The sequence below is a fragment of the Meriones unguiculatus genome, chromosome 11 (genome assembly GCF_030254825.1).
Source record: "Meriones unguiculatus strain TT.TT164.6M chromosome 11, Bangor_MerUng_6.1, whole genome shotgun sequence".
Classification (NCBI taxonomy): domain Eukaryota; kingdom Metazoa; phylum Chordata; class Mammalia; order Rodentia; family Muridae; genus Meriones; species Meriones unguiculatus.
In genome coordinates, this window is record NC_083359.1 from 57,611,250 (window position 1) to 57,634,243 (window position 22,994).

Sequence of the window (22,994 nt, forward strand, 5' to 3'; positions counted from 1 at the left end):
TGCTGTGCACTGGGACCTCTGAAACCAGGCTCTGTTCCACAGTCGCTGGCTTCATTGGTCTGGTGGGCCCTAGCAAGGGCATATGTCCAGTACAATGCTCTAGATGAGTCTGACATGCAGCCAGGATTGAGTCCAGTGGTGCAGGGAGCCTGAGTGCTGGGGCCCACGGAAGCTCCGTGATTTCTTCTTTCACCAACCAAGGACACTAGAAGATGGGCAGCTCATGAAATGTGGGCAGGGAAAAGATCCCCTCCCCCACCACCACCCACTTTGCCCCTGGGAGATGGATCTCTGTGAGGGCATCAGCCCTGGTTACAGGGGTCGGGGTGGGGAGTCTGCTTATAACTCTGAGCAGGTATTTCCCGGCATGCCCTTGGCAAGGATTCTCCCTGTACCACATAACCTAGACCCAGGAAGAACCCAAGCCCTTGCCACCCATAGACGCACCTCAAAGACCAGCTGGGACCTGTCTCTGTCCAGTCTTCCCTCCCCTCCTGTTCCCTCACCCAGGCCTCCTGCCTCTCAATTCCCACAGAGCTTCAGCCTTGCTCCCACCCACTCTCTGCCCCTGACTGCAGCCATGGGAGGTTTCCATCCCTTGCCTGTCTTTTTCTCTCTTTAACTCCCCTTGTGTCTGTCCTTTCTGACAACTCTCTTCACCTCCCTCCCATGTGTTTTTCTCCCCTTTCCTCATCTCTTTTCTCCACAGACTTTCCTGGCCTCCAGCGGGGGACTGTATTGCCTGGGTGGAGGCTGCGGGAACGTTGTAATTTCAGGCTGCATGAGCCTGTTCACCCTGCCCTGCAGCTTGCATGCCGAGCTGGCTGCGTGGATTGCATGGGGTGCCCTGAGAAATCAGAGCTCCTTTCCCTAGAACAGGCCCAGTGAGGGTTGGGGTTTGGGTAGAGGCCGGGGCCTCTGTGGTAGAAAATGCATGGATGTAGTGGCTTCCTTAGAGCCCTGAGAGGATTCTCTCTCCACACCCTCTCTATAGATGACAGCACAGTCTGTCACAGGGCCTCCGGGACTGTTTAGCAAGCACAAGGAACAGGGCTACAGCTGGCACAAGGGCAAGAACTTGCCCAACTTACACCACTCAAGAGGAGGGTGGGACAAGTGGGAGTGACCACACTGAGTATATGGCAAACAGCTCGGTGAAGCTATGGACACTTCTGGGGGACATTATGAGCCACTGGATACTTAGTAATGGTTTACAGAGAAGGAGAAATGAACAGGAAGCCAGCTGCAGCCTCACCTCAGGAAGAATCCCTGCTCTGCTCCCAAGCATGGGCTTACGGCATAGCTTGGGCCCCACACCCAACCTTCTTGAGCCTCTCGGCCCCATCATAGCCAGGATGGTCCAAGGCTATGAGACAATAGGGGCTGTGAAGTGGGTCTGGAACAGTTCTGCTATGGACATCACACACACATACACACACACACACACACACACACACACACACACACACACCACACTCGCGTGCACTGCATTTCCTGCCTGCCCTGCCCCTTATCCCTGAGTGCCACCCCAAGACTGACCTCTGGGGCTGCTGCCCCACAGGACCCAGATGAGAGCGCCCGCATCTCCAGTGCCTTCTTCCGCCTGTTCCGGGTCATGAGGCTGATCAAGCTGCTGAGCCGGGCAGAGGGCGTGCGCACCTTGTTGTGGACGTTCATCAAGTCCTTCCAGGTGCGAGTGCCCAGCTCGACGGTCCAAGCCTGGGGTCCTAGAAACTGACCAGGGGTACCACCAGCCCACGGGGAGGCCCCCAGGTTCCAGAGCCAGGCAGGTCCCTGGCGAGCCGGGGAGGACAGGCTGCCGGACGTGGGGCTGTGGTTCCCTGGGCTGCAGAGCGGGCAGGTGAAACTCTTAGCTGACCTCTATCCTCTTCCTCCACAGGCCCTGCCATATGTGGCTTTGCTCATTGTCATGCTCTTCTTCATCTACGCGGTCATTGGCATGCAGGTGAGGGGCAAGTGGGCAAGGCTAAAGGATGAGTCTTAGCCAAGCTATAGGGAGTGGACCCAGAAAAGCCTATTAAACGTTCAGTGCAGCTGAACACTGAACTTTCCCTGTCTCCCTCATCCTTGCAGCCAAGGGGTCAGCTCCAAGCTGAGAGAAGAGGCAGAACTGAGCCCCAGATGCCCCAGTTTTATGAGCCAGGATACAGGGTACAGGAGAGACCCTAGCATGGGATGGACATTAGGGACCAGATCTGCCCAGCCTCTGGTTTAATAGGAAGAAAGTTACAAAGTTACCTGTCCTAGAAATGTATTTGGCTTCAGACCTGACATGGCCTGAAGTGAAAGGTGCTGAGAAGAAATAAGGGTGAGGGTGGGAAGCAGGTCAGGCAGAAGTGGCAGGAGATGAGTTGAGGAGACACTTGTATCCTGGTTGTGTGTGCTTTGCAGATGTTCGGGAAGATCGCCTTGGTGGACGGGACGCAAATAAACCGCAACAACAACTTTCAGACTTTCCCTCAAGCTGTGCTGCTGCTCTTCAGGCAGGAGCCCCCTGGCTTTGCTGGGTTCCCTTCTGCACTCCAGGCAGTGCCGGTCTCACACAGGCCCCCTGGCACAATGCCCTGCTGTCACCGTTGTGAAGACCTTGCATTGCTGTTTGGCACTGAATTCCTCCTGGGTGGAATGCTGCCTATTTACCCCACTGAAGCAGAGTTCAGAGGTCAAATGTCCTCCCCCCACCCTTGAGAGCGATGAGGCCTCAGTGACCCTTGACATTAATCTATGACACTCACTTTTGCTGTGGCTCTAATCATGGGTAAGAGCCACCCCCAGTCCAAGAAAGGTTTCTCTGTAGCTCGGTTCTACTTTAGCCCTGCATAAAGGAGGAACATAGGGGCTACAGCAAAGAGGGGACACAGTGACCATGCTTACGGGGATCCTTCCTCTAGGGAGAGGCCCAGTTCTGCTCATCCTACCCGGCTGTTCCCGTGGACCAAGCAGATGTGCATAGGCCAAGAGTGTCTCTCTTCTGCCCAGGTGTGCCACAGGGGAAGCCTGGCAAGAGATCCTGCTGGCCTGCAGCTATGGAAAGCAGTGTGACCCAGAGTCTGACTACCTGCCCGGGGAGGAGCACACGTGCGGCACCAACTTTGCTTACTACTACTTCATCAGCTTCTACATGCTCTGCGCCTTCCTGGTGAGAAGTCTGCAGGCTCTGGCCAGGGCTTGAGGGGTGAGGTAGGGTGGAGACGTCTTAGGGATACCAGGAACTCTTGTTAGACTGTTCCTTGTTCTGATCCTTTGGGGAATCTGTTTTGTGAGCTCTTTTCTGGCTCCAAACGGGCTGCAAGACATTTTCATTGTGAGTATGGTACTCCTACTATATGTATTATACACGTTATGTATGTAGTTTGCAATCAAGAGGACTGAGATAGACTAGTTCTCAACAGGTAGAGGCGTCCAGTACAGACGTTTAATCCAACTATTCCTCCTCACAGAAAGACGCTGTGTTACAAGACAACTGAGACTCTAAAATTAGTCTTTCAGGAGGTCCTAGTCAGGCTCAGAAACAGCATCAAATCACTTGGGGGAGGCACAGCTGACCCTGAGGAAGGCCCTCGCTGGGTCCCCTCGTACTGGTGCTGCTGTTTATTTTGCATATTCACCCAAAGCCTTTAAGTGTCTAATGTTTGCCAGACACAGAGCTGGGAGCAAGGTGTAGTAACATGAACAAAACCTAGTCTCCTGTGTCTGATGGAGTGAGTCCATGTGTGAGCAAGCCTGACAATTCAAAGGATCCCTAGTGTAGTCAGGAAAAGGGTGGTGTAGTAAGAGGGGCAGGGCCAGTCCCACAATAGGCAGAGAAGCTCTCAGAGATTGGGAGAGCTCCCAAAGGGGCATGCTCACTCGGTTTCAGCGAATGGTCACCAGCGCATGCTGGGCAAGAACAGAGGCAGGGCACAGTATTACTTGCGTGTAGAATGTGGAGTGAACTGGAGGGCTGGGGAAAGGAAGGAGCCCCATGCCCTGTCTATCTCTGTTCACCAAGCCCCTCACCCTGACACCAATCCCTGCATCACCTGCCTGTGCTGTGGGACCCCTGTCTTTTTGCAGATCATCAACCTCTTTGTGGCTGTCATCATGGACAACTTTGACTACCTCACAAGGGACTGGTCCATTCTGGGCCCTCACCACCTGGATGAGTTCAAGGCCATCTGGGCTGAGTATGACCCCGAGGCTAAGTGAGTCTTTGTGGGCAATGTTGGGTACTTACCAAACCACCCTCTCTTCCATCCTAGTACTTCCTCAGGGGTCTCTCTGTCCTCCCTTAATCTGCCCCAGGTTGGGGAGCCAGTATGTCTCCGAGTTGGAAGGGATCCCTCAGAGGAGAGACACCCTGACTTTATGAGGACGTGGTCTCAAAGCTTCTAGTTGGACACTTGGTACTCGGGGGTGAGGACTGAGAACTTGCATACCAGGCCTGGCTGCTCACATGTGTGCTCTGCTCTCTAGCTGTATTGGAGACGGATTACATACAATGCAGAGCCCCAGGCCCCACTCAGACTGTCTGAGTTAGGGCCCGCACTGCCATTAGCCTGATCCTCAGGACATCTGCCTGCAGGTTAAACCGTGGGAAGCATTTCTCTCTTACTCCTCCTGAGTGAAGAGGTGGTAAGATCACAATGTTTCCCAGTTAGTTCTCAGGTTTAAATATTACACATACTGGCTCATCTAGTTCTTCCAACAACCTATGGCACAGGTCTTCTGGTCTTTGAAGTCTCACAACCGAGCAAATGGAGGCACAGGAGAGTAAGTTGTCCTGGGTCACACAGTAAGTGAGGGCACCAAAATTCAGGACAAGTTGCCAGAGTCCTTGGCAACTGCACTGTAAAATGCTTCCATCAGGAATACTAAAAGCTCCTGGGGTCAGGGAGGGGCTGGAGAGATGGCTCATAGGTTAAGAATGCTCGCTGCTCTTCCAGAGGACCTGGGTTCAATTTCCAGCTCTCACATGGCAGCTCACAACCATCTATTATTTCCAGTTCTAGGGGATCTGACGCCCTCTTCTGGCCTCTGTGGGAACTTCACACATTTGGTACACAGACATACAGGCAGGCAAAACAATCTACGCATAAATTAAAAGACAAAAGAACCGACCTGGGGCCTGGAAAGATGGCTCAGCAATTGAGAGCACTTCTTGCTCCTCCAGAAGACCCAGGTTTGGTTTCCAGCACCGTGTCAAATGACTCACAGCTGCCTGTAACTCCAGCTCCAAGGAATCAATTGTCCTCTTCTGACCTCCGTGGGTGCCTGCACACACATAGTATTCATACGTGCGCGCGCGCACACACACACACACACACACTCCTTTTAATCTACTTGCTTCTATCACTATCTATAGTCCTAACTTGAGCCTGGAGAGCTGGGATGTGGCTCAATGATAAAATGCTTGCCTGTCACATGAGAGACCCTGGGCTCAATCCTGTGTGTGTGTGTGTACTCAGCACTTAGAATAAGACAGCATCGAGGGCTCTCCAAATACCACAGCCAGCAGCAGAGTAACCTTCATGTGAGGCAAGAAGAAGATCCAGCTTAACACGACCCAGGAGCCCACATTGGCTCTAACCTTACAGTCTGACACAGGGCAGTTTATTTTAGCCATATTTAAGTACAGTACAACTTGGAAAGAAGTTTCCTACTGTAACATAATCCCTTGTGCACAAGGAGGCGTAATTACATCTAAACTCTCCTCAGAGTACATGCTACTTCTTCCACAGTGACAGGCTGCACATGTTATCTTGAGGACCTGGGGGGATCTGGAGTGGTCTCTGTCAGGTCATGCAGATAGCACAGAGGTTACTGGGTTATTAACTACCTCTGGTTCTGCTTGGGGGGGCTAGGGGAGCCCCCTGGCCATATAGATAATGCAAAGGTCATCTAGACTGTTGGCCACCTCCAGTCCTGGTTGTGGAAGCTTGGGAGAACTAGGTATGACTTGGCCCTACAGATAGCACAGGGGTCACGCAGGTTAGCAGCTGCTGCCATTCTCGGCCTTCTGGACAGAAAATAGTTCACGCATCTTTCTTCTTTGAAAAGACATCCCTATGTGTTTAGCATTCCTGGTTTTCCTAGTGCTTATCTGTGAGCATAAAGAACCTTTGTTCTCCCAACCAGAAAGAAATGTCTTCCACAGACATTGAAGATGAGGTGGTCCACAAAACCTTCCAATCGAGTATTCCTAGGGCATCGTTCCGCTACTGCCAGTGCTAATGTGTTCACCTGGCAGTCCTGGTTGTTCTGTTTTGTGCCCATTCCAGGGTTGTGGATGCACTGCAATTGTGTTCCCAGCTCTGGAGGAGTCTCCAGAGTGAGCTGCCATCCCCTTGACCTAGATACAATACAACCCAAGAGCCCTCCTTTCAGCTTGACCAAAGCCTATGGAAGGTCTTAGCAGGGAGAAAATGAAACTCAGATCCCCTGCCCTAGAGAATAACTCCCTGAAAGAAAGAGTGCATCTGCCCCAAATGGAAAGCCCTATTCTGTCGTGGGCACCCATGAACCTCATCTCATCTTTTGAAAGGCTATGGGACAGGGGTCTTAGAAAGAGTTGGGGGAGGTTGGGGCAGGAGTGAATATGATCAAAACACAGTGTGTGAAGTTGACAAAGGACTAATAAAATAGATTTAAAATAATATTCTAGGCTACTAGACTAGGCCTTTTAAACAAGGTTAAAAACTAGGAAGTGTGTTGGGTGGTGGTGGTGCATGCCTTTAATCCCACTCAGGAGGCAGAGGCAGGAGGATCTCTGTGAGCTCGAGGCCAGCCTGGTCTACAGAGTGAGTCTCAGGACAGCCAGGGCTACACGGAGAAACCCTGTCTTGAAAACAAGCAAACAAACAAGACAAAACAAAAACTAGGAAATGTTCCTGGCCCCCTGGCCCCCTGGCCCCCTGGCCCCCTGGCCCCCTGGCCCCCTGGCCCCCTGGCCCCCTGGCCCCCTGGCCCCCTGGCCCCCTGGCTCCTGGCCCCCTGGCCCCCTGGACCCCTGGCTCCTGGCCCCCTGGACCCCTGGGCCCCTGGCTTCTGGCCCCCTGGCCCCCTGGCCCCCTGGCTCCTGGCCCCCTGGCCCCCTGGCCCCCTGGCCCCCTGGCCCCCTGCCCTCCTTGTCCACTCTCTGAGTAGGGAGCGGGGCACGCTGGGTGACATCCCTGGCTGTACACTAGTCTGCGTGTCCTCCCACAGGGGCAGAATCAAGCACCTGGATGTGGTGACCCTGCTGAGGAGGATCCAGCCCCCTCTGGGCTTTGGGAAGTTCTGCCCACACAGGGTGGCATGTAAGGTAACCTTTGAAGCAGCTGTGGCTCGGGGAAGGAAGATCAGCAGGTCCTGTGGGGCTGGGTGACTAGAGAGAGACTGACAGAAGGAGACATTAACAGTAGTGATTTTCTGGGTTACTATCAGTCAGCTCTCCACCACCACAACAAAGACAGGGGAGAAATAACTTACAAAGAGAAAAGGGGTTTCCAATCTGTAAGTCAGGCAAACTCATTGCATTCGGGCCCTCGGTTGTGGGTGATGGGCACAACACATGGGGCCATGGTGGAGCAAAAACCACTCATCTCGTGGCAGAGACCCAGTGGAAAAAGTAGGCCTGCTCCTCAGTTACTCCAAAACTGCCCTCTCCGTCCACCCCTTACAGTTGCCACCACCTCCCAGCAGCAGCACCCTAGGGTCCAAACCTTTAACACGTGGGCCTTGGCAGACATTCCCGATCCTAACTCGAGCAGTTTTCAAGTCTCTCCCTGCTGACCGCAAGTCTCACAGACACATCGTGATCCCCCACCCCACACCACGGCCCTTACAGCCACCCGCTTCTATGCCACACCGGGTGAGGATACCCTGATGACTTGGTCCAGGGCGTCAGCAAGCCCTACCTCTCCCTGCAGAGGCTGGTGGGCATGAACATGCCCCTGAACAGCGATGGCACGGTCACCTTCAATGCCACACTCTTTGCCCTGGTGCGCACAGCCCTCAAGATCAAGACGGAAGGTGAGGGACTTCTCATGGGTGCCCCTTTCTCTGGGAGGGAGGATTCAGGCACAGATTTCCGAGAGTGTGAACGGAAGCACAGGAAACCCAGGCCACAGTCGCCAACTCCTCGTGCCCTTCAGGTCTCACAGGATGCCATGCCACCCTCTGCATGGCAACATCACTAAGATTATGTCCCAGCTGAGTGTGGTAGCACAGGCCTTTACTCCCAGTACTTGGGAGGCAGAGGCAGGAGAATCTCTGTGAGTTCAAAGCCAGTCTGGTCTACAAATTGAGTCCAGGACAGCCAGGACTACAAGAGAAACCTTATCTTGAAACTCAAAAAAGCCAGGTGCAGTGGCTCATGCCTGTGATCCCAGCACTTAGGGAGGCAGAGGCAGGTGGATCTCTGTGAGTTGCCAACCTGGGACAGACAAGGCTACACAGAGAAGCCCGGTTTCAAACAAACAAAAACCCCCAAAACAAAAACAAAACAAAAAGATTATGCCCCATCTTCCTCAGCTATGTCAGGGCCAGAGATTTGACAGGGTTCACTCAGGGCTGGAGTCCCTCCTGAGTGGCTCTGGGTGGGACAAAGGTAGGACTCTGTACTGGGCAGGTGTGATTGACTAAACCTGTAGGCTACCAAATCAAGAATACAGACAAGATGGGATTAAGGGAAGAAGTGGGGTTGAGGTCAAGGTGCTGTTCCTGAGTCCCCCATCAGAGTGCCAGTGCCTTCTGGGCCATCCCCCTATCTGGGCCAATGAAGTCTGAGGCATCCATGTGCAGGGTACTTGGGAAGAACAGAAAGAAGCCAAGATTCAGGAAAGAATAGGTTAGAGCAGCAGGACGACTGCTTGGGGACCAAGGGACAGACATGTGGGCCGTGGGAGTATGTAAGGGACTTGAAATTTTGGCAGAGAGAAAGGGAGATGCCAGCCTACAAAACTAACCAGTCCAATCATTGTAAGCCGAGGCCTGGGAGGATTAAATTCAGGACACAAGTGTGGGCTGCCCATGCCCTCACCCCATTGTCAGTGAAGAGTATATTAGCTATCACAAAAGAACGCTGAGCCAGGGTGTCAAATGGCAGCTCTCTAGGGCTTTGTCAAGCCACCCCTACCTTTCTCCCCAACCCCCAGGCAACTTTGAACAAGCTAATGAGGAGCTGAGAGCCATCATCAAGAAGATCTGGAAGAGAACCAGCATGAAACTCCTGGACCAAGTCATTCCTCCTATAGGAGGTGGGTGCTGCTTTGGGAGACCAGAGCCTAGAACAGACACAGAAAGGCTGAGAAGCTTCTTCAAGGTCCCTTGAGAATCTGACATCTAGATACAATTAATACCGTAGGCAGATGTCATGCAAGCATCTAACAGAGACACCCCAACTCGGGGTGAAAGGTGGGTGCCCATTCACCACCTCAGCAGGATGGACTGAGTGCCCGAGGCTGCTGTCCCCCCCCCCACTCCCTCTTCTGAATCCAGTGTAAGACTCCCACTGGCTCCCACTGGCCTTCACCACCTCCCTTTTGGCTCTCTACAGATGATGAGGTGACGGTGGGGAAGTTCTACGCCACATTCCTCATCCAGGAGCACTTCCGGAAGTTCATGAAGCGCCAGGAGGAATACTATGGGTACAGACCCAAAAAGGACACAGTTCAGATACAGGTAAGTCCATCCTAGGTGGGTCCCAAGAGATGTCCCGGCTGACCCAAGTCCCTCTCTCGGTCCCTCATCAACAGTCAGGGATGGAGAAGAGAAAGGAGTCCAGATGAGAAGATAATTCCGTTTGGCCCAAGGTTGGGGGTGCTTTGGCCTCAGATCTGGGAGCTCCTTGTCCCTGAATGACTGGACCAAAGAAAATCTGATTTCTTCAAAGGAGAGACCACATAGTAAGAGCAGCATTCTCCAAAGAAAGTGGAACCCATCCCCTCCCAGGGGTCTGCTCCTCTGAGTATGAGAAGAAATGTTTAAAACTTTGTTTTATCTCATAGGGTTTTGATTTCTTTCTCTTTTTCTGTGTTCATTGTAATGCACATGACTTAAACATTCAAAAGTAGACATGTAGGGCTGGAGAGATGGCTCACCTGTTAGGAGCACTTGCTGCTCCAACAGAGGACCTGTGTTCAGTTCCCTGCACCCACAAAGCAGCTAACAACCATCTGTCACTCCAGATCTGATGCCCTTTGCTGGCCCCGGCGAGTATTGCACAGACGTAATATGCGGGCAAAACACCCACGCAAATAAAGTCATGAATAAATCTTTAAAAACAAAACACCGCCAGGCAGTGAATAGTGGTGCACAGCTTTAATCCCAGCAATCTGGGAGACTCTGTGAGTTCGAGACCAGCCAGGTCTACAAAGTGAGTTCCAGGACAGTCAGGACTGTTGCACAGAGAAACCCCGTCTCAAAAACAAAACGAAAGAAAAAAGACTTACACATGCACACACACATTTGGGCTGTCTGTTCAATAACATATTTGAATTGCCCTTGTGGTGTTGAAACAACTATACTTTACACAATTGTACATTTTTATATGAGCCATTTGAGAGTAGCTGTTGCACGACAGTCCATCAGCTCAGACTATTTTACTGTGAGTTTCCAGAAGACATGGCCTTGCCCTACATAATTTTCCGACATAGCCAGAGTACAGTGACGGAAACTAGGAAGTCAGTGTCCGTACACAGCTACCCTCCACTTCATTCAAGCTTTGCCTGCTGCTCCAATGATGTCCTTTACAGAAAAAGAATCCGTCTCAGATCATCTTGCATGCATGTCATCTTGTCGTGGTAGCTTGCTTTCTGGAACCACTGGGCATTCTTTCCTTAACTTGACCTTGACCCTTTTGAGGACACAGGCCAGGCTGTCCCTCAGGTTGGGTTGGTCTAATGTTTCCTCATACTAGATAGAAAATGCCCATTTGGAGGGAGAATGTCACAGACACGGGTGCTGTGTCCTCTTTGGAAATTACCAGGGGACACTCATTTTGATTTATTCTATTGGTTGTGGTTGGAAGTGTCATTGGCTAAAAAACACGTACCAATAGAGAAATTTCTCCACTAAGAGGCCTAGGTCGGGGGAGGGTGTACAAAGTTTCTACCCACAGGGTTATAGAAAACCCCTTAGGAACTTTTCAGAATATAGACTGTCTCCCCCAGGCCAGAGAGGGACCATGAGACCTCATAGTCCTGTGATACTGATCCAGGATGGAGAACAGGTTTTGGGAGAGCTATAGGTGCAGGGGTACCAGGAAATTCATTTCTGGTCTCCGCTCCTGGACTGCACGATCAACCTGTCACTTGACCATCCCTAGGCTGGATTACGGACCATAGAGGAAGAGGCAGCTCCTGAGATCCACCGTGCCATCTCAGGAGACCTGACGGCAGAGGAGGAACTGGAGAGAGCCATGGTGGAGGCTGCCATGGAGGAGGGAATATTCCGGGTGAGTGAGGGGCATGGCCACTTCTGAGGAACCAGTAAGGAGAGAGAGAGAATGCTGGAAGCTAGGCTGCACTGGGGCTGGATGTGGGAGCTGCAGATAACCATCTCCACCTTGCCACCCATATCTTCCAGGACTCAGAATCTATGACCCCAAATATTAAATATGATACACCCTTCCCTGCATTACCCACAAATCCTCATCTTAATTCCATCTCCCAAGGATCTGTTTCCAATCTGGCTAACCCTTAGTTCTGTAGAGAGTTGTAACCCATTGAATGTTGTTTTTAACAAATTCTCAAATGTTCCAGTTTACCAATAAAGATTCGGGAGCCAGATGCTGGGGTGAAAGCCTGCTATCTCAGAGAGGCAGAGAAAGCACCCAGCTGACCCTCCTCCTCAGCTAATAATTCAGAAGGAAAAAGAAAAAAGTCTCCTTTGCTATACCATCTCAAACTGAATGTTCTTCCCTTTTACTTCTTGTGCATCTCTATCCATCCTCTTGACTTCCTCTTACTCTCTATATTTTTTTCTATGTTCTCTTCCTGGCAGCTGGTTGCTTGTTCTACCTCTTGACCTATTTAATCCTGTTTATTTAATCCTGTTTATAATACTCAAGTAGAAAGCTCTTGGATAAAAGGTGTGTGCTAGGGCTGTGCCACACTCAACTAAAACAGGTTTTTCCAGTAAATAACACAAACTCAGGGTTCACAGTGTGATCAAATGTCCTGAAACAATTGGATCTTGAAGATTCTTCATGGATACCCCGTTAAACCCTATTGGGTTTTCAAGAAATGGTGGCCCAAACAGATGACATGCAATGTGCCATATTCCTTGATTAGAGGGGAGCTAGAACACAGTTCTGCAGACTCTCAAGTCAGTGTGACATGCTTCCATGTGTGTGTGTGTCATCTGTAGGGTTCCTTAGGTACATCCCGTCCGTCCATCACATTTAGACCTTGCTGAGGGTATCATCTTTCAGTCCATTCCCTTCTGGCCATATAGATACATCTTCAGTCCTATCACCATTGTCTTAAGGTGACAACCCACCCCATATCCTCATACCCAGTCACTGCTTTCAGTGTCCCCACTCTCCCACTTGCCTTTAGAGGACTGGAGGACTGTTTGGTCAAGTGGACAACTTCCTGGAAAGGACCAACTCTCTGCCCCCTGTCATGGCCAACCAAAGACCCCTCCAATTTGGTGAGATAGAGATGGAAGAACTGGAGTCACCCGTCTTCTTGGAGGACTTCCCTCATAACCCGGGCACCCACCCGCTTGCTCGTGCCAATACCAACAACGCCAATGCCAATGTTGCCTGTGGCAACAGCAGCCATAGAAACAGCCCAGTATTTTCCAGGTAACAGTGGTTAATTTCTGGCCATGGGTGCACAGATTCTGAGATAGGTTTGAGAGGGGAGGAGGCACCCTGAAACTTGTAGAATGTTCTTGGTTTGTTGTGGCCCTTTTGGTGACCTCTCTGCTAGCCTAACACAAGAGGCAAACTGGTACTGAAGGGGTGTCTTTGGCCAGCAGGGGGCAGCCGCTTGTCAGCATTGGCCACAGACCTGGGCCAGCTTTTCTGTGATTCTCAGTAGGGAGGCACTGAAAAGCATAGTCACAGAGTAGAGTTTAAGAAAGGGCCTCCAGCAGCAGCATATGCTACAGGAAGCCCTGGATGATGATAAGGTCAACTGCTGGATTTTGGTAGTTCCTGTCCCACTAATCCCAGGCTGTGATTTAAGTGTCACGAAATACAATAGGATGTGGAGCAGAGCCACTTAGTTGTCATAACACAAGGACTGGGTTCCCAGTGGGCTTCTGCTCTGGACGGGCCAGCTGAGTGGCCTCTTGGGGAAGGACAGGGCAGAAGCCAACCGAGTAGCTACTTTCCTGGTCAGGACTACCAACACCTCACTCCAGTCCAAAGAGGCCTCTTGAATGCAGCCCAGAAGGCTTGAAGGTAGCGTAGAAGCACAGAAGCACCAGACCTGGCCTCTGCTGTAGGGTGTGTCATGTGGTATAATTGTGACCAACTAGGACCAATTAGGTGTACTGAAAATACAGAAAGGTTACCGATGACCACAGGCTGGAAAGGCCCAGAACAATTCTCAGTTTCAGTTGCACATGAGCAATAGCTGGGAGCTTCTAAAACTGCCCGTGTCCAGAGTGAGTCAGAGCCAATGGTCATCACAGCTTTCCAGGTGAGCGCATGTGCAGTCAGGGCTGAGAACTAGAGTCCTAGGAGGGTGGAGACTGTTCAGAATGTGAGAAGGGCAGGGGGAGCACTGAGCAGGAGTGGGGCAGCCGTGAGTTTGGCTTGCTCCCTCAGAGTCAAGCTTGACGGCTACAGTCAAGCACTGGCAGAATCAGCCCTGCAATGAAGGCTCCTGCCCTCTGATGAAATTGCCAGTAGTACCTCAGTGGATGGGTTCAGCCTGTTCTCCTTCCTTTTCAGCATCTGCTATGAAAGGGAGTTCCCAGAAGAGGCAGACACGCCTGCCAGAGAAGGACCCTTCAGGCAGCCCTGCAGGGTTTCTGGTCAGAATCTTCTGTGACTAAGAAGCTGGGCTTTCTCCTGGGGTAGGGGTGGGGATTGAAGGTGCTCCCTCCCCACTTAGAGCCTAGGAGAGCCACTTAGAACCTTTATGATGGGGTGGGCGCTGGCTGATCCTGGGAGCAGGAGCTCTATTTCTAGGCTGAGGAAGGCTCCAGGTGGGAAGCTGAATGAAATAGGTGGGGAAAGCTTGTTCATTCTAACCAGCCTTATGCAGGCCTACACCCCCTTCTGTGTAGCCTAGCCTGGGGTTCCCCTTCACTAGGCCCCTGGAAGGACAACCGCTGCACAAATGACCCAGGATCATGCAGCCTCCCTGTGGGTCTTGGGTCCCTGTGTGACAGTAGGATCCCCGAGAATGCTGGAGTGCAGTAGTAATAAGGGTACTTCCTTGCTCCCCAACACACTTCAACATGCATGCACATAGCCATGATAAGAAGAGCTTGCTGTGAGTCTGGCCCTCAGCTTCTCCCAGACAGCAGTGACAAAGCACTGGGCCAAAGAGAGCTGGGACAGTTCTGCCTGGCCTGGAGTTGCTGAGGCCTCGACATGGGTCTACCCTCTAAACTACCTTCTGCAGGGGGCCAAGCCAGGCTCTCGCACTGACCTCTTACCTTGCCCACAGGACCTCAGAGCAAATCTGGTGTGGAGAAACTGAAAGGACAGGTGGCCCAGAGAATGTCTGGAGGCCAGGTGCCTCCTTCCCCATGCCAGGTAACAAAGGCAAAGCCCTGGGAGGAAGTGCCATATAGATCCCCACCTGGCCTGATGCTGGGAGAGGGGCTCCGGCAGGGGAAGCGCCCTGCAGGCAGCAGTCCACCCGTAACAGAAGGGTCCTGTGTTCCTGTACCCTCCCCAGGCTGTGGGTCTTGATTAAGACTCCCTTGGATGAACTGTGGGGTCCAGCATATGTGTGGACTCCAGTGTGTCTGTTTGTTTTGGGGGGGTGTCTTTGCTCCCCCAGGCAGAGCCTCCTGTGCAGGAAGAGAGAATGGGCACCTTGCCAAGATCTCTGGAAACACCCCACAACAGGAACTTTGAGGAGAGAGTTCCAAGGAACGCAGCTCACAGGTGCACAGCTCCAGCTACTGCAGTGCTGATCCAGGAGGTGAGGTGGGGTTGGGACAGATCAGCAGTCCACAAAGAAGGGTGGCCTTGTGACAGTTTGTCGTAGGGAGAGGGTAGGACCAACTGTGGAGGGCCCCAGAAGGCAATTTTCCTGAAGACCCACCCAACCTCCTCTTCCCCATGCAGGCTCTGGTTCGAGGAGGGCTAGACTCCTTAGCAGCAGATGCTAATTTCATCATGGCAACTGGCCAGGCCCTGGCAGATGCCTGCCAGATGGAACCAGAGGAAGTAGAGGTGGCAGCAACAGAGCTACTGAAGCAAGAATCTCCAGAGGGCAGGGCCATGTCCTGGGAGGCTTGAGCCTCAGGCCCTCCCTGGGCAGCCTAAGACAGCACCGGGGCTCCCAAAAGTTCCTTATTCCTCCCAGGTGTTAGGCCTACACAGAATGACACACACTTAGAACTGCTATGACCAAGAGCCAGAAGGCGCTGAATTGGAGAAGGGTTAGCCCGGCCCAGCAGCCTCCCCTCCCACGTCAGTAGCCAACTGTGTGGACTGAGTAGCCGTGGTCAGGAACCACCTCAACCAGGCCGTAGATGAGCAGGACAGGCCCTTTCCTAGCCAGCTAGAGGCAGGATTTGGCAGAGCTTCTTATGTCATTCACAAAGGCCTAATTAATGCCAGGGTCTGTCTGTCATAAAGCCACTCCAACCAGCTGGACATTAAAGTCTCCAGGCCTGACACTGGCACCTGGCTTCTGCTTGTGTATGTTATTTATTTGTTTGTTTATTTACTTATATATTTTAGAACATTCGGGATTCCCTCTACTCCCTCTCTCAGGGAGCCTGGACCTTGCAAAAGAGTACCAGGCCATCTTCACTTTCCCTCTGATAGCATTAGAAGCAATGCCACACCCTGGTTACACCACGGCCAACCTTTTTTGAAACTGTGACCCTGTGACTTTGGCCAGAGTCCACTGCCAACGCCAATGCCAAACTCAGTGGCAATAGTTTATGGCTATGGTTATCATGTTTGTGCTTCCATGGCCCTTCTTCCATACCACCTAACAATGACAAACAGATGCTGTCTACCACCAAGAACCTCTGCGCACCCTTTCATCCACCATCTCCTGTCGAGGGCTTCCCATGCATTTACAAAGCACTTTCACACATAGTCGCATTTAAGATGAGGAAACAGACATGCAGGGAGAAGGCAAGGCATACCTGTAGTGTATATAGCTAAAGCAAGGAAACATTGGGACTGCCTTGCAAAACCCTTTCCGCTTCACAGGACACTCTTTCCTTCTGCCCATTCCTCCTTTAGGAGTGGGCCAAGTGCCTGCTCCATGACTGTTGCTGTGGTAACAAGGCTAGCCTGCTGTGCAGCCTCCTGGAGAACCCCACAATGGGCTTCTAAGCTTCTGAGGCCTGCCCCAGGATGTACATAGCACAGGGCAGAGGTGACATTTGTTGACCTGTGCATCCGGGCCCTAGCCCCAGCTAGGCCCCAAAGCTTCCTGGTGCCCTGTCAGTGAAACAGTTTCAACTCCCCCATCCCTGCCTGTACCCCTTTCCTCCTGGTGTCCTGTCAGTGAAGCAGTTTCCCCTTTCCATAAACCTCAGCACCCAATAGCTTGCCTTATCTACTTCACTGATAAACAGAAGCCACCGTAAGGTCCTTCTCCTCAGTTCTCCTAATCATACTGATCTACCCACCCCCTCCTTCCTTCTTGACATCCTGAAGTTGGGTCTTTCCTCCAGGCAAAGAACGTTCCCACCCAAGCCCCTCCACCCTCTCCCTGTCTCTGCACTGGGTCCTCATTCCACCCTCTTCCAACTGTGGCTCAACTCTGCCAGGCACCACCCTCACGAGGGTAAGGCTTTTGCACCCAGAAGAAGCCATCTTACCTCTGAGCTCCCATGAGCCTCTCTAGAATTTTCCTGAGCCTCTACCTGACTGACCTCTAACCATCCTTAAAGCCTCTTTTGCTGTCATTCCCCAGGGCACGGCCATGCTGTTTAGAACCTAGCCCCCAAACACAGACACCATCCTTTTCAATCTAGAAGAACTGCAGTCTTGCTGTAACTGCATTTTACCCCAGCCAGAGGCTAAGTTCCTTGAAAGCTGGAACTGTGCCTACCTTGTTCACAGCTACCCCTCTGGGGCCTAGAACTCTTTACCATTCATTGGTGGTCCAGAAGCTGCTTGTTTAAAAGGTGTTAGAGAAAGCTGAGAAGTGTAGACCCTTCCTGCTCAGCTCAGTGTCACCAGCTGAGCTCGGCGGGTACCCCAGCCACCTTGGCTAGCCTAGGCCAGGAACAGGTGAGAGGAAAAACCTCTGCTTTACCAGGCATGGTGGCTCACCCCTTCAATCCCAGTACTTCAAAGACAGAGGAGGTGCCTCTCTATGAGTTCGAGCCCAGCCTAGAATGAGTTTCAGACCAGTGAGTTTCAGACATAGTGAGATTCTGTCTCCAAATAAATAAAATAAATAATAATAATATAATAATAATCTGTCTCCCAATGTGCCAGGCTGGGTTCCACTCTGCAGCCTCCGGGATAGAGGGAGTAACTAACCCACCCACAGTCTTCCACTGTCTCCCAGTCACCTGACTCATGTCTAGTGAGCTAATAGGAGACTCCATAAAAGGTATAAAACACTATCAAAAGGCATTGAACTTAAATGAAGCAGCTGAGTCTCTTGTATGGCACTTAGCAGGTATAGAATGCTAAGTATATAACAGATCTTGTTTCAATAGTTTTGATTATATGTTAATGTATTTAGTCTTCTTAGCAATTAAAAAAAGAGATTATCTTCATTTTGCAACTCTGACACAGAGAGATATCTTACCTGAGTCTATGTCATGAAGGGATTGTATTCCACTTTCTTAAATGATACACAATTTGTCAAGTCTATGCTGTCCTCCTAGCCTGACTGACAGGTACAAATGTACACATGGGCTCTGGGAAACTAATTCAACCCTTTGAAAAGTTCAGGCAATTGTCTATGCAACAAATACAATGTTCTAACTCATTGTATGCAAATCCCATCCTCTACCTAGCATTAGAAATGGCCTAATGAGTGGTTTCTAACAGGGCAGCCAGACTGTTCAAATAAAGCCCAGGAGGGAAGGATGATAGGAAGGGGGCTGGGGAGTGGGCAGGTTTCAGATGAGACAGATGTCCCTTTAGAAGGACCACCTAACAGTCCATGTAACGTGAAGGCAGGGTGGGGTCCTCTTCTGTCACTGGGGGACTCCAGTGACTGCCAGGCCCTTCTCTGTTCCTGACAGTTCTGTGCAGATTTGGAGCCCAGCTGCTGGGTGGGGACTGTGCCAGGAGGGACAGGAGTGCCTGGGGTGGACACAAAATGAACACAAAGAGTGCAGAAAGGAGGGAAGGCTCTCCCATCTGGAAGGTGCAGAGCTCAGACAGAGCCTCCATGCAAAGGCCAGAAAAAGCGGGCTCAGGTGCCAACCCGTCAGAGCCATGAGAGCACTCAGTTCTAAATCGGGCTGCCCTTTCAGGATTGGTTTATTTATTGTGGTGCTAGGGACTGAGTGCAGGGCCTAATACATGCTAAGAAAGTGTTCTACTACTGAGTTACAAGTCAGCCCATCCCACGGCATCTGCAAAGGAGAGAAAAGGCCTCGCTGTAGTTGTTAGAGCAGCCTTGGAAACTGTCTTAGTCCCTGGCTGCTATGCCATACAAGGATCATGGATTTCACATTGCCTTGTAAGTCTGCTTCTGTTCAATCTTAGGTATAGCAGTAACTACATGAGGACCCATGTCCTACAGGGTTTCTATTTCTGTGATGAAACACCATAGCCAAAGCAATTTGGGGAGGAAAGGGTTTATTTAGCTTATGCTCCCAATTTGCTTCCAAATCACAGAAGGCAGCCAGGGCAGGAACTCAGACAGGCCAGGGGCCTAGAGGTAGAAGCTGGTGCAGGGGCTGTGAAGGGGTGCTGCTTACGAGTTTGCCCCCTCTGGCTCTGCTGGGGTGGACTAGGCCAGGAAGGGCAGGAGTGTAATCATTAATCATCTTGGTTCTATCAGATGCTGTGTGTGAGGATCAGATCCCTAAGATGGGAGGAAGCAGACTTGAAGGGGATGATCCTAAGCTTTTAGGGGAAGCCAAGCAGTGATGGTCCAGGGAACCAGGCTTGTTCCCGTACTGGTCCTCACAGCCCTTGTCTTGGATGTATATTGAGGCCGACTCCTGCTTCAGACCAATGTAGGAGATGCTGCCTCCCCAAGATGACCCTGACTCCCCACCTGGTGTTCTACAGAGACTAGTTCCTGCTCTTCTGCCAGCTCTGGTCACAGCCATGTATTACTTTTGCCCTGGGCATGACAGCTCAGGAATGCTAGGTGACACCCTTTGCACACTATGCTCTTGCTATTGATCTACAGCTGCTCTGACTACCCAGAACTGCTTGGATGAGAGCTCACCAAGATGGATGTCCTGTGCAAAGCATTCTGGTTGTTTTGGTTAGAGCTGATCTTTGAGACAAGGTCTAGCTACACTGCACTTTGCAGGCTTCCAACTCATGCATCCCCTCCCTCAGTCTCCTGAGTACTGGGGTCATAGACATGCTCCTCTCAATCTCTTCTGTGTGGGGGAAGGCAGAGACTCATTCGGATTGACAACGTGGGATTTGATGTTAGCCAAGGACTGCCCCCAGTACCCACCTCTCCTCTTGTCTAGCACGAGGGACCTGTGTCAGCCCAGGAGTCGGGAGATGCAACACGGAAGATGGGCTTCTTCCTTTGCACTTTTTCTTTTTTCTGGTTTGGTTCTGTTTTTCAAGACAGGGTTTCTTTGTGTAGGTCTGACTGTCCCGGAACTCACTCTGTAGACCAGGCTGGCCTTGACCTCAGAGAGCCGACTGCATCTGCCTCCTGGGTGCTGGGATTAAAGGCATGCAACATCACCACCCAGGCCGCTGGGCTTTTTCTAATTTTGGTTATGATTTAAAATCTTTGTTCCACCCAGTCTGAGCCCTTGCTTTTGTGTCCTCCAGTTTACTTTGGAGATTACAGAGAGGAGAGAAAATGCGGGGAAAAAAGTCTTTTCATACTTCTCTGCACCCTCCCTTGACCTTCCTGATACTGGTTCTGCTGATTCTGCTTAAGACAATGCATTTCTTCTGTCTATTGCTTCAAGTTTTAGAAAACACCAAGCTAAGGAAGAACTCAGGCAAACTTTTTAAGAGTGATGTCACTTCAAGCCAACTTGACTGCCAGAGTCAAAAGGGCCTTTGAACTGTTCCTAATGTGACCCATGAGATCCAGCATACACTGCCTGGAGGCTGGCATCCAGGAACATCCTCAGGCTAGCTGTGTTTCTAGAGCTGGCACCTTCAAGGTTAACAGACAGTGTGAAGTGTTAAGTGCTTCTTTGCTGGCAATTTGCTGGGTAGGGCCTGGCTCAGGCAAATGTCTACTAGAGCCAAGGAAATGATGCGTCCAGGGAGACTGAAAATCAATAACTCAAGGACAGAAGTGACCTTTGTGAACTTCCTCAGAGAAGAAAGTGCCGTGGACAGAGGAGGGGGCTAGCTCCTCTAGAGATCCATTTTGGAGGCTTGCTGCTCATCCTCAGGTCTAGGCGGCCTTTGTTGCCTACCTTCATCTGTTTTCTTTCTTTCCCCTTCCCTCTCCTGGCTTGCCCTGACCTCCTGACGCTCCTCTTAGGCCCCCTCTCCTGTTTATGCCACATTCTGTCTGCATTTCCTACCTCCCTGTCACTGCTCTCCTCAAGTGGGGTGGGGTTCTCTTTGAACCCCTATACCATGCGGTGCAGGGGAGAAAGGTCCTCAGGGGTTGAGAACTGCAGCCTGCTGTCTCTACCACCCCAGATAAGTCACCCATTCTTCACCTCTGTGCAAAGGGGAAGCTGAAGTTATCTTTTAAAAATAGCTCTGCTGGGCTGGAGAGATGGCTCTGTTGGTAAAGTGTTTGCATAAGCACGAAGACTTGAGTTTAGACCCACACATAAAGTCCCAGCACCCACAAAAAAAGCTGGGTATTATGGCACATGTAGGTAATCCCAGCTCAGGGGTGGGGAGATAGGAAGTGGGGGCAGGGAAAACAGGTGGCTGAATGGGTAAAGTCAGTCAGTGAGAGAAGAAACTCTGGGAGCAGTTAAGGAGGGTACCAGATGACGACCTTTGACCTCCACACACAAAGCAGCTTTGTTGAGGTAAAATTAACAGTAAATTGCACATATCCAATACTATTACAGTTTTCTTCTCATTGAGAAATGACTATGCCTGTCAGACCATCTTTCCCTTAACATATATAGTGACCACCACTTTGTGCTCCTCTGCAGCCCCTTCTGAACTCTTCCTGCCACCTACTGCCCCTACAGCCCTCCTTTTGCCAGACAACCACTGATCTGTTTCCTGGCACTTCAGGTCCACTAAATTTTCTAGATGTTCCTGTCAGTGGGCTTGTATAGCACGTGCTGTTTGCTCTGCCTCTTTCACAGAGTACAATTGAAATCCTTCTACTCTGCATCAACAATGCATCAGCAGAGCATCCCTTTTCATTGCTGGATAGGATTCCAGCGTGAATATGCCTGTTTCTGAACCCACATGCTAGTGAGCATTTGGGCCAATAGCAAAAGCTGTTGTGATCACCCCCATACACACCCAAAGAGATGACTTTCCTAGGGTGCGCTGCTCATTTTCTCAGCCCATCAGCTGTCAAGAGGCAGACCCAGCATCTTCCTTCATGGCAGTTCAATACAAGATGAAGTCACCATTGGTTGGCTGGGGGTTGAGCCCTGCTCTGTGAATTGCATCATGACCTTACTGGTTTATTTTATGGGGATAATTACTCCTCCTTCCTATGGTTGTAAGAATTACATCACAGCATAAAGCTGAGACTTTTTTTTTTCATCACATGCTGCACACCACATTCAGAAATGGTGACGATTAATATCTTGCTTGTACCTCTGAGGTCTCAATGCTCTAGAATGGGTTTGTCCTATGACCTCTGAGCAGCTACCATAGCCCTCTGTGGTGGCTCCATTTTGCTGAGACTCCTCAGTGAAACTAAGTCCCAAAAGGAATGAGTGACCTGAGCAGGGCCAATCTTTGAGCTAGAGACGAATACAGGTATGTCCTGAGACCCAATGCATACTGTTCCTGCTGCAATGACAGTCAGAGGCAGAGGAAGGCCCTTGATGGATTTCAGTGACTTCTCAGGTGGTTCCTGAAGACTCCTGGGTAGCATACAGCACAGTCAATGTAACGATGGGACCTCAAAGGGTTAGTATGTAGACACATATTTGTGCAGTCACCACAACCCAGTCAGTGACGAGGAAGTCTAGTAAAATCGTAGTCAAATCAGGATGCATGAGATAGATGGTGAAAGACTTGTCTTCTTCCATCCCACGAGATCAGAACCCAACAGGGGCTTCTACCTGTGGGCAGACGAGGGCCCTGACAGTCACTTGGGCCCTTTGGCATCTTTCTGTATCAGAGTAGGTTAGGCTATGCCAGGACTAGACACAATTTACGAGCACAGCGGCTAAACTCAATAAAAGTTTATTTCTCATACCTGGTCTGTGAACAGCACAGCTGTGACAGTGACAGTGGCTCTTAAAGCTTCACTTTTTGTTTGTTAAAGTCACATGGCCACTTACTATGAAAGGAGTAAGGACATGTAGTCCTGCCCTATGCTGGAAGGCAGAGCGCAGGAAATGCGCGAACAGCAGCACTAATGACTGCTACCCTAAGCCAAGTGACCTTTGAGCCCATTTCCTCTTTTGAAAAACAGGCATGATAATTGTATACCTCATAGATGAGGACATGTGTGTAACACAATGTGTGTACAGGTGAGTGCAAAGTCTCTGCTTTCGTGGGGCCAGCCCCCAGGGAGGCGGCCCGGGGTTACCTGTGTACAGACGGTCGTGCAGGGCTA

At 51.0% G+C, this 22,994-nt stretch overlaps 1 protein-coding gene across 1 annotated transcript in view; it reads left to right on the top strand.

Annotated features, from left to right (window-relative positions):
- Positions 1-15,492, top strand: part of Cacna1s (calcium voltage-gated channel subunit alpha1 S) — a 66,066-nt gene extending 50,574 nt beyond the window's left edge. The window contains 17 exon segments of the mRNA XM_021636658.2: positions 710-766; positions 1,562-1,690; positions 1,901-1,966; positions 2,413-2,504; positions 3,001-3,160; positions 4,078-4,205; positions 7,207-7,303; positions 7,911-8,013; positions 9,138-9,239; positions 9,539-9,663; positions 11,309-11,437; positions 12,543-12,793; positions 13,892-13,974; positions 14,616-14,704; positions 14,955-15,098; positions 15,245-15,401; positions 15,404-15,492. Of these exon segments, the coding sequence (XP_021492333.2) occupies positions 710-766; positions 1,562-1,690; positions 1,901-1,966; positions 2,413-2,504; positions 3,001-3,160; positions 4,078-4,205; positions 7,207-7,303; positions 7,911-8,013; positions 9,138-9,239; positions 9,539-9,663; positions 11,309-11,437; positions 12,543-12,793; positions 13,892-13,974; positions 14,616-14,704; positions 14,955-15,098; positions 15,245-15,401; positions 15,404-15,492 (2,001 nt within the window).
- Positions 15,493-22,994: the final 7,502 nt, after the last annotated feature.